Below are 12,456 nucleotides of genomic sequence, written 5' to 3' on the forward strand. Positions count from 1 at the left end.
AGCTAATGGAATGCAAGCTGGATGTCCATCGTAAAAAAATTCATACAAGTTAGTTAGGGCTTCGCTAAAAATTGACTATACAATACCTACTCACTTTATGGTCCCTTTATTAGTTTTTCATCATAGCTTTCTTTGTTAAATAGCTATAATTTAAAAATTACTGAATTTAGTTTTCATTAGTCTTATAACCTGTTAAACAATACACACTTTAAATATTGTAAACGAAATAATTCTTTCAAGATCGTAATAATTTGTTTACCCTTATGCAATTTGTTTGGGTTCAGCGCTGTGTTGCTTGCAAAGGAAAGGTTTCGGCAGGCTTAGACGGCGATGTTTATACACTCATTACGAATTATTATGCTGATTGGTTTCCTGCCAGTACACAAGTTGTCGAGGCGCTAAGTATTTATGAACGCGCTTACAACAAAAAATAGTCGGCTCTTTATGACACCTATGTTGAAATGTTACAGTTATTTAATCATTTTATTAAAAAGTTACAATATAAAGAAAGAATAAATTGAATTGTTTTAATTGCCGTTTTTTATAAGATAATGAACTCAAAAATACCACTGTCAGAATAATCTTTCCTAAAAGATTGAAGAATAGAGGGTGAGGGTGTATTGGACTTATAGTTATCATTTTAGCATCAATTGACAATTTATGTTTTGTTCCCATCGATAGCAAAACACAAACGCTATTCGAAGTGAACCGGTTTTCTAAGCATAAGAGGTGCTATGTAGGTATAATAGCTTGGATTGAGAAATGGATGCATTTCAATAAAAACATTTATATTTGTATGTGTACTCTCATACATATACACGCAAATTTATATAAAACATTGCCATAAAAAGTACCTTGACGGTTATGTCTGCGTATTTTAAAAAAACCTATATGAGACCGTCTTCAATAACAGTTTAAAATCCGAAATGGATGGTTTATTCAGTGAAACGAACGAAATCTTTTACGATTGAATGTATAATGCTGCAAAACGGGAACTTTTCCTTTCTCAATCAATCTTTTGACAAAATATTGTTTTTTTTATTTCATCGCTTTTATTTTTCAGTCCTACCGAAAATCCTACCTTATATTTTAATTATACCTTTTTTTATTGTGTATCTAAGAATATAGCAATTGAAATTACTGTTTTAATTACATGTGTTAAATATTTATAAATAAATCTAATAAAATTAGTTGTTATGATAATGTGTTAGTAGTGATTCGAAAGAAATTAATACAAACACAAACGTAACTACAGAAAATATTGATTCAGACTTTTTCAAAAGTTACAAAAAATTGTCAAAGGAAAGTGCACATAGAAAACTTTTTTGATAATTCATTTTCATTAAATAACGAAGTACTCTCTAAAAGCTTTTAAAAACAGCGGTACATTTTTGACTTTTTTTAGTTTGCTTCGTTTTATTAAAACTGTATCGATAAGTATTCATGGTACGTTTTTTATCAGTAACAATGCTTGGCAATAAGTAGCATTATATTATAAGTATTTTATGTTTGAGAGGTGATTTGTTTTTCAGAATAATACATTATTCCGATACTTAATTAAACTTAGCAGTAGGTTATCCCTGACAAAAGAGTAAATTCAGCGATTAAAAACTATTTATATATTTCATTATATTTGAATTAGTAAGAAAAAGTTTAAAACGTTAATAAATCTTGGAAGTTTTCGTGTTAATATTTTGCAAGATTTCTACCACGAGCAAAATAATTTAATTCAAATATCTATATATACATGGAGATGTTTTTAATTTAGTTCACGACAAAGTTTTTTATTTGTTGAAGGCTAATATAAACGCCGCTACAGGCAAGCTATTTATATCCAGAGAAAAGCGAATTCTGCATTTTCAACGTAAAAACATGCTGAATAAAAATTATTTAGCAAAGAAAATTTGTGTAACACAACTGAATTAGTAGTCATTAGATTTGGGTCTGAGGATATTTTAAAAGTCAAAACATTTTCTTTCATATAAGTAGGCAGACAGGCAAATGGACCACCTCATGGTAAGTGCTTATCACCGCCCAGACCCATTGGATCTGTAAGAAATATTAACAATTTCCTACATCTGTAATGCACCATCAACCTAGCGAACTAAGATCTTATGTCCCTTGTTTGTCCCGGTTTTGCACAGAACCCTACCAAAAAATAGCGACGTTGGTTTCATAATTTAAAAAATAGTATATAAATAGTTATTAGTTCTTATTAATTACTAGCTATTTATCTCGACTTAATTTTTAGCGTCTTTATTTTTAAACTAAGAGGTATTAACCAGGACTGCGCAAATGCAACGTAGAATACACCCCGCATAAATTAAATTTGTCGCAATTAAACTAAACTACTGTTGTAGGTATTTTCCCCTTTTTTAAACGTAAAAACCATAGAGTGCTGTGTCCTAGCCATAAAAAATATATGCTGTCAGTGACTTTTCGGTAGACATTTTGTAGACCTAAAATCCTCGCATACAAAGTTTTTTTGTATCTGTTTTAGTTTTGGCAGCGTTCGCCTCGAAAACGCTTGGACTGGGAATGTATTCACAAAAAATAAAGCAACATATTAACATACTACTTTTCGACTTAAAATTTACCAAAAAAATAAGCTTTATAAAGTTTTGAAAATATAATAAACAGAAATTTTTTTTTGTATATAATTGTTTATTTAGCTAACAATATCAACAAAGGTTTAATAATTATTTTCAGTTATATAAAACTTTCAATCATGACGAATCAATGTTTAAAAATTGATTCGATTCGATTGATGAAGTATTCTCACTTATATAGAAGTTAACATAATATGTAGGTATGTATTTTTGATGAAAAAACCGTATATTTCGGTGAGCCCGCGTCGCCGCGCCGCACTCGCGTCACCGGCAGCAACGCTCTTATAAGAATTACAAATTGTAGCTTGAAATTCAATAAGTGTTTTGAAGGTTTCACCCCGACGGCGCTTATATACAGAAAATTTTATGTTTAAGATATCTACTTATATTTATTTATCTATAAACAATTTTACATTGCAAAAAATCTATTACGTAATATTTTAATTAGTTGAGAGCTCAGTAATTTAACGTGTAATTAAACATTTCATGGCATTGTTCTAGGACTTTTAATATTTTATTCGGAATAAATATTCCGAAGATCGAATATTTTTGGTAGTAAGAGGTTCAGATTTACGATTCGAGTAAGTAAAAGTATTCACGTCATATAAAGGCTTTTTCCATGTAAGGATTTATAAAGATAAAAAGAAATAAACTTTATAAATCTTTAAAATGCCTTTCTAAAAACTGTCAGAGCATTTTTGATGATTTTGAGATTTATCGATGTCATTCTCGAAAATCTAATTGCTGTTAGTAATATATGTAATGGTTTATGTAAACGTTAAAAACGTAAAAAACAATCCATCGGAATAAGGATATTAACAAAAATGCTATAAATAAAGATACATTAATCATGAACTTTTAGCAGTGCACAATTTAGCTGTGTTATTAGCAAATCGTATGAAATTCATGAATTTGACGTTTGTTTATCTTTTTTTCTATTTCATTCTTTTGGAATAGGCTATAAAAGCGTTTGAGCTACACTCACATAATATGTGATATAAGTTTAAAGACGACTTAAGACAATTAAGCATTATTAAAGTTTAAAGACTCTGTGTTAAAGGAAAAACTTTACAAGAAAAATTTCAAAATAGAAAAAATAGAAATCGAAAAATAGAATAATTAACAGACTCTTCAAGAAAATAGAAAATATAGAATAGTTTAGAATAACTGTCTTATATCACACAAACTAACTAAAACATATATACATATATACTTTTAAAGTTTTACCCGATAGAATAGGGTATGTTTCATGAAACATTTTCATCTTGACCTTTGCATCATAGAAATTACAAACACACATATCGTTGAAGACGCTTTAACTTTTACATGAATCTATCCAGTCAAGAATTTGAATACAAAAATATTACTCACGATGTATATTCTGCCAGACAACCCAGAGGAAATATGACGGGTTAGGAGGAATAAAAATGGCCAGGCGAAGAAAGTTCAACAAATTACGATTGTCGTGCTGAGCAAGTTCAGTGCTAATGATGAAGAGATATGTGTATTATTTTCAACTATGTAATTGATGATTACTTAACTTTCTAATTCAGTTTTTTTTATAAGTATTTATATAAACAAAATATCGAAATCAAAACATAGTGGCAGTTTAAGTTGTCCTTTTGGCGATCACTGTTTATGTTTATAATAAATAATAATTTATTTTTCTTAATAAACTATTTACTTCTTAAGTAAATTTTAATATAAATTCTATAACTTAATTATACCTATAAATCTTTTTAAGTATAAGACAGAAAGAAGAAACATCCTCGAAATTTACGGTCTTGGTACATAATTATATTGATATAGAATTATGCACGGTCCTTTTGTGTACATCTATGCAGAGGGAAATATAATGGTCAAAGATCCTATATAATATTTTTTATTTTATTTATCAAAAAAGTATATAGTCATAAGCCAGAGCTAAAACAAGGCATATAAATGCCTTAGCATAATTGGAAAAAAGTCCGTATAAAATTGAATAACTCTCACTGGCGATGGTGAGCTCGGCGCGTGGGCCGGTACCCGGTAGCGTAGTCTGGTTAGCTTTGGGATCGAACCTAAAGTTTAGTGCGCGTTGTAACGCTGAACGTGGCGGTTGTGCGCTTTCGGTATGCTGGGAATATGGACGTGTGGAGCGGTCTTCCCGCTTCGTGCGTTCGCGCACCACAACCCTTGAACATCGAGACGAACGAGTTTGCCCTCACATTTTTCGATAAAGAAAGTCAACCACCACAGCCGAAACAAGGTGTGTTATGTGCTTTATTTAAGTTATGTATCATATTAGGATGTGTGTATGAATGTATGTATGTATGAATGTAGCTTCAGTGAGTGATATATTTATTGTGATCTACGTTTTTAAATACTTTCTGCAATAAATTAAGCCTACGTTATATGTTGTAAATAACATGTTATTTTCATTTAAATGAAGGAGAGAAGGGGGAAGGGTATATTTGTAACCGATATAAATAAAAATATACGACTGAAATGTTTATTGTTATTTTAAAGTATGTATTCTAATGTAGCCATACATTTTTTTTTAATTTAGTAGATATTTTCTTTCTTAATTTTTAAAATACATCCCGCATGATATACTATAAATGTATATATTTTTATTCCTTTTTTATAAAAATATTATTAATATTTATAAACATTTGTTTGAAATCTTTGACAGAATAACTTATTAATTTAATAAAATATTTAATAAACATTTTGCTTTGATGATGTTATATGATGTTATATATGTTATAACTAATTGATGTTACTTAAGCCCAATTAAGTTACTGATTACGTTTCGTATATAAAAATTAAAACCGATTGAGTAGCTCTGGAAGGTAAACCTATGATTCGACTGTATTTTGAATAAAAAACTGCACAGAATTTCTAACACTTATCGTTTTCGGCATTCATTATGTATTCAAGTTTCCGCATTCATACTTGTGGAAATAGACGCGTGTAATAGAATATGTATATCACCAGTTACTGTGTCGAAAATGTTCAAATACATTTTTGGATAACAGACTTTTTCCACTAATATAAATAGCTTTAATGAAAAGTTGCCAAAACATTGAATAACAAAAACATACTCTTTTTATTTAAATTCATAGTTAATTAGTCTGTATCAATTACCTTATATTTCAATGGAAGGAAAAATCTGATATATTATTAAATATTCTTTCAAACTTTATTTTGGTTTTATATAAAAGCTATCATTGGAAAAGCTGCAACTTCTATTTTCCATAGAAGACTGTCTGTCGTTTTGACGATAAGAATGGAAAGCATAGATAAATATTTTAGGACTTTCTTCGAGGTGTTTTCCTAATTACGAAATACATTAAATAGTATTTGTACTTACCATATTATGATGAAAGTTAATTAAGTCACCAAGAATTCCTTTACGCCCTCACTTAACATTGTTTTGTACGAATGTACCTATCCCTAGCCTCAAACTTATAATAAGCTGAAAATAAAAATATATCGGAACCATTTTCCAAGTTCAAAATTATATTTACAATATTTTACAAATTGGTTAAAGTAATAACAAATTCGTTGGTTTGAGCTGACAGTCAATTAGACTATCCGATGTCAAATCGTTACCATTTGCATTGATGCAAAATGGCAATAGCTCCTGGCTCTATCGCAACTGGCTCATTAACCATGAAACTTGAACTATTAATACCAAGTATTACTTATCTACCGATGGAATCAATGACAAGTGTACGGTATCTATTTGGAAAGGCTTAAACAAAAAAATAATAACGCAACGGTTTACGCCTAGCAAGGTGATAATCATAGATTCGATCCTGACCCTTTGATGGTCGTACCTACTGCTACCTCAAGTTTTACGCTTAATTTGAGGAATAATTAAATAATATATCTTCTCTGCGCTAAAGTGCAGATAAATCTGGAAACTATTTTAAATAGTTTGTAGATCTATATGCACTAAACTAAACGTACATTGTGTACGCAAAATTGCATAATTTTACTGTAAAGCTTAAACCATATCAGGTTTAAGAAATGGCATATCAAACAAAAGTATTTCAACTAATTGTATAACCGACTTACTTTATACATTAATTATACAATACTTGTAATCTACTACAGACATATTCTTGAAGATTTTGCTATAATCATGTGACAGAAGGACGCGGGTTGCAGATGCAAAAAAAAATATTCAATTATTGTTTCATTTACTTTAGAAGTAAAATATGGTTTCGAGTCACGTTCATGAACAGACAGGCAGCCAATACCTTTAATATTTAATCACGAATATGTATTATTTTATTAACTGTAGCGTTTAGTTAATTTAAACAGTAGTGTGTATATTGCAGATGGAACAAGCGTATACAAATGAATGAACGAATATATAGAAAAGCTTTAACTAATTACAAAAACATAATTAGAAATTCAGCAAAATTAGCAATAGATATTAAATTAAACGATACATGTTTCATTTTGGATTTTGCGTAACTATATGGTGATGTGATTAACGTGGCGGAATTTTAATTGGATTCGTTTAACAGTCCAACATTAAAACGTAGCAGACTGATTTACATTATTTTGTTGTTAACGGCACAGCCCTTTGGTACTGCACGGTCAAATTATTGCGACTTGTTGACAAATTACATCAATTCATTATTTTAACCATACATTTGCGATACAGCGGAATTTAAGTCTGGATCTATTGGTTCAGTTCAATTCGATCGTATCGCGTCCAATTCCAATTGTTTTGTTTACATGTTGAGGAAATGTTTGCGGTATGAAATTAAAATAAAGACATTCATTATAAGAAGTAAGGAAATCTCATTAAAAGAAACAGCGATAGTTCGCCGAGTTTCCTTTCATTCCATACCGTTTGTTTTCGTCATGAGATCTCTTAATTAGAAAGAAAAATTCAAAAGCAAAGAGTGAGTCGATTACGCGACACTGATTCTTTACGGTTTAAATATCGTGAATTAAATTATATTTTACGAAAATATTTCTAACGACTTTTAATAATGATAAATAGGTTTAAATTGAAATGCAGGTTCAATATCGGAAATAAAAAACGCCTCGGGATAAATAACTTATTGATGCGTTTTGTAGCCTTTCTTGTGTTTTTTTACCTATTATTCAGTTAAAAAAATATATCAAATAAGAACGATTATAAACATAATTCTAAGAAAATGTAAATATTTTTCCATAATATATGGAAAAATAAATAATCCTTAAAAACATTGTGCTTTGAAAATATTGGATTGATTCAAAGGCTATTGAAATCATAAGCATTACGGTCGCTACACTGTAGTCCATCACGTAATAGATTTTGGTGCTATACTTTATTTATTGTACCTTTGAACACTTTATCTAATCTATAACAGATACTTTTAAATTTATGTCGTTTATTTGGTAAAAAATATATACTATTTTTAATAGAAAGGAAATATATCGATTATACAGCTTCACTCACCAATAATAATTTTATTATAGATCGATTTAACTATATACCAGTTTACGTATCTCTAATAAAGAAGCGACATAAACGAGCATAGCGTTTTTCTAAGAATCGAAATTGAATTTCAAAAAGACATAAATTTTCTTAACAAATGTCACCCGCTAAAGCTTTTCTGAAGATTGTGTTGCAAATTTCAAGAATGTCGAGGCTTTCACGACGCCTCTTGTATACACTACTAACCTAATTTAAAAACGTTCGCATAAAACGCTAATTATGTCTTCACTAGTTGATGTTGATCTTACATTTTGTTTGTGTATACTATTCTTTAATGTAGAAAATTTTCTATGGATAATTAGAACGAAGTTTTTTTTCTACAAAACAGCCTTTTTTGAAAACGAACGACATAAAAGAACGAGTTTTGAAAAGGATGCTAAAGATTATAAATAATTGTTTTGGGTACATTATCGAACCTATTGAAACAAAGGAACTTATTACAACTTAAGTAGTATAATAAATTCTCTTAAAACAGTCATTTTGATAGTTTGAAACCAATAATAATTAGATTGAAAAAAGTGTATCGAGTTATTGTTATCTTTAGATTTATATTAACGGAAAAAATAGTATTTTTTAATAATATTACTTTAAAATATTCGGAACAGGCTTAAAGAACAAAACATTTGAAACAGATAAGTAAACAAATTGGCCACGTAATACAATTAATCTGTTTTCCGCTTGGGAGCGAATCTGAGAGGTGATGGAAGGCGCGGGGAGCTGGTTCAACGGCCTCGCGTTATGCAAGACGATAAGACGTGTTCGGTCGCCCTACCAGCGAACCAGCCGACTTTCACATTATCTTAGGTTAGGGACTTGAAATTTGTCTTGCAAAGCCAACTTAGCTTGACTCGCCGAGTCTTTGTTTGAACGTTAGAAACAAACTTAAGCGATAGAACTCGTTAAGTTGTACCGCTTTTAAAGTTTTTTTTAATCAGTTTGTTATATTTTTTACGTAAATAATCTGTTGGAATGGTTTGAGGTTATTTTTTAGAAAATATTTTACTTAAGAATTGAAATAGGTTGATTATAATAAAAGGTGAACAGTCTATTATTGTAGTTTTAAGTCATATGTTAAATTTATTAATGATATTGTATATTGTGGTCGTTTTCGAAGAGAGACAACGATGTAAAGGGGATCTATGGATGTATTGCAATATTTTGCTTCCTTATATATATATGCTTTTGTGTTTTTATCCCTGTATATAATATGTTGTATATATAACAAAATTTTCAAAATTAATTCATTTTAGAAATAAATTATTGCTTGTTATTGTGCGTAATACAAAGAGAACGCAGGTAAATATATCCAAACCACAGTAAATTTTTTTTTTAATTTCTTGATAACCGTCTAGATGTGACATCGCTGCTGTAATCGAATTTTAATAAAATAATAAGTTACATAACAAGTGACGCGAGTCTGTCTTTATTAAAAGATTTATTATTACTCATGAATATTTTGAATAATTTACTCTGACGCGTGCAGGTTACCTTCAAACTCGAAATAAATAATAAATTATACATGAAAGAGTGGCACAGGAAACTGGTGTATCTACGGATTTGAATGTGCGAGCTCTGTTTAAGAACCGCGTGGTCTCTTCTCTGTACTATCGTGGAGTTAATTTATTTTGTTTTTATGAATGAATATAAAATAATATTTTCGAAAGATGGAAAAGAGATCAAGCGATTAAAAACACATCATTTTATTTTCTATCGGAAAACTAAATTTTTGCATAGTATCTTAAAATGTTTTCCTACTAGCATTACTTGAAAAAATTGTATATTTATGTTCTGTACATATATAACGAATGTCACCCACAATTACGAAATAATGTAGTGCAATTGCTTGTGATTTTCTATAGAAATTTAAACATTGCAAATAGATAAATTGCCGACCATTTCAATGGAAACGCATCATTATATTCATTAAAAAGAAGATATACTTAACAAATAACTTGAGTCACACAATCATATATTATATTATTATTATTCATTTAGACTAGGTAGGTATATTAATTCGAATATCACAAATGACTCAGCAGGATTTGAACTCACACTAACAGCCGCGCTTGTGTTGTTGGGTCAATTTCCAAATGCCTGCTGCGGCGAAAAACTTGATATGTTTATTGATATATAACACTAAGTTAAAGAAATGTTAACAGAGCAATAACTGACATTCAAAAATTGATATACACGTGCGTTAAGTATCAAATATGCAAAACGCATATTAATAATCACTTTTTAACTTTTAAAAGTAAAAGTAATGTTTTTTCAGCCCGGCTGAGTAGATACCACCCACTATTCTAATATATTATACATCAAATATTCTACTGCCAAACAGCAATACTTAGCATTGTTGTTTCAGTCTGAATCTCATGTTTATTAGCAATGAGCCACGGTTGAATTTCGACCACTGGCCGACATTTCAGTAATGTCGTGACAGTTTGAATAAAAAGGACAACGTCTTTGGACAACTATTGTGGTCTTCCAGGAAGTTCACCTTCGTGATTGATTGATTTTGAAATTCATGAAAAAAAAAACATAAATCGACTGTTTATATTTTAGAAAAATATAGTTTATAAAAAATAATGCCTAATTATTTTCATAAAAATACGAAATAAAATCATACAGCTACATCTGTTACTAGCATTCATGGCACCATTCCACGCAGTCATGATTTGTACAATAATTATTTTATTTTTATTTTTATATGATTAAGGCCGTAATGTTAATAATTTTTATGTAAATGCACTGTATATATATCAGCTGAATCATTGCCAAATTAAAGTTGTTACCAACAGCAACAATAACAAAATATCTCTTGTTACCTCTGTCTATTATATTATTACCCTAAGTTATTAACTTACTTTTCCCATAACACTTTGAACGGCGAAATGTGTTAATTTATTGAGCTTCATACCACTTAAATACAATGCGTTGAACGTGTGTAGTTATAGCCCACATATTAATCCTTCTGCAGATTAATTAAGCCTTACAATATCATAGAGGCTTTGAAAGGTTAGTACTAGTTAGGTGATTGGCATATATTCCTCGTATGTACTACATACTTGTCAAATATATTTTGTACATACATTTTTTAGTGATAAATCTTTCTGTTCATTTTGTACGAAAGGATTACATAAAAAATTAATAGCCTGTAAATTTCCCACTGCTGTGCTATGCTCTCCTCTCCCTTTTGAAGAGAAAGAAAAGTTTGGAGCATATTTCACCAGGTTGCTCCAATGCGTTGGTAGATACACATGTTGCAGAATTTCGTTGAAATTAGATACACGCAGATTTCTTCATGATGATCGTTTACAGCCGAACACAAGATGTCTTATAAACACAAATTAAGCACATGAAAATTCAGTGATGCTTGCCTGGGCTTGAACCCGCTATCATCGGTTAAGATAACCACTGGGCCATCTCGAAAGGATTAATATAGATATATCCAAAGACAAATCTGTGTTCAAACAGCAATATTCGAAATAGCTAAATAATTAATAAAATGAACTATTGAATTGAATTTAAAGAAAAAATAATCAGGTTTTCAGTGTAGAATTACGCATAATAAAATTGTTTGGGTGTCGATATCATATCATTTTTCATTTGTCATCAAGATATGCGAACTCATACAATACATGTACGTACACAAGTAGTCATATATACCTTATTATAAGTATATTTAATTATTTTTTCATCTTAACCCATATATGCCGCTAATTATAGTAGCACGTGACTTTTTTTTTTATTTAAATTGCTATTAATACAAACGTATGTTTTTTTAATAAATAATTAAAAAAAAGTAATAAATAAAGAATAATTTTATATGAAAGACCGTGATCGGAATTTGTATTGTTTTGTTGTTTGTTTTTTTCTTAGCAGAGTAATGAATAAAATGATCCATGGGTTGATAACGGTTAGCGTAATTGACTATGAAACACATAAATGGTTAAATGAGGGCATCGAGGAGTCTGAGAAAGATCTATTGTGGAAAACTGATAATTGGCTTAAAACAACCACTTGAAATATTAGAATCAATTTGTAAATTATTTCATCTTCGCAACAATACTGGTGTACTGTATTGTGAAACGAAACGCCATTTGATGAACAACGAATACAATTGAAACCCCTTAGCAAGATACCCCCTTACAAATTGTACTAATAATAACGAATAACTTTGTATAATAATTTATTAGTACACAGAACAATAACTACTTTACTATTGTGCTTAAGATGGTATTAAACTTGACATGCATTAAAAATAGTATTGAATTGAAAGATTCATATTATTGCGATAGATTATAAATTATCACGATACATAAAACCTTCAGAATAATATTCTGAATGTTTTTTATCAGT

At 29.7% G+C, this 12,456-nt stretch overlaps 1 protein-coding gene across 2 annotated transcripts in view; it reads left to right on the forward strand.

Moving 5' to 3' along the window:
• LOC125075786 (ecdysone-induced protein 78C-like) overlaps positions 1 to 12,456 on the forward strand; it is a 70,506-nt gene that overhangs the window by 10,927 nt on the left and 47,123 nt on the right. Inside the window, exon 1 of one of the 2 annotated variants that reach the window (XM_047687542.1) lies at positions 4,685 to 4,857. The exons of the other annotated variant lie outside the window; for it this stretch is intronic. Coding sequence (XP_047543498.1) covers positions 4,734 to 4,857 — 124 coding nt within the window. The 5' untranslated portion in view covers positions 4,685 to 4,733. Of the gene's footprint in view, positions 1 to 4,684; positions 4,858 to 12,456 lie in introns of those variants that run through there. 2 annotated transcript variants of the gene reach the window in all.

This window comes from Vanessa atalanta, chromosome Z (genome assembly GCF_905147765.1).
Source record: "Vanessa atalanta chromosome Z, ilVanAtal1.2, whole genome shotgun sequence".
Classification (NCBI taxonomy): Eukaryota; Metazoa; Arthropoda; class Insecta; order Lepidoptera; family Nymphalidae; genus Vanessa; species Vanessa atalanta.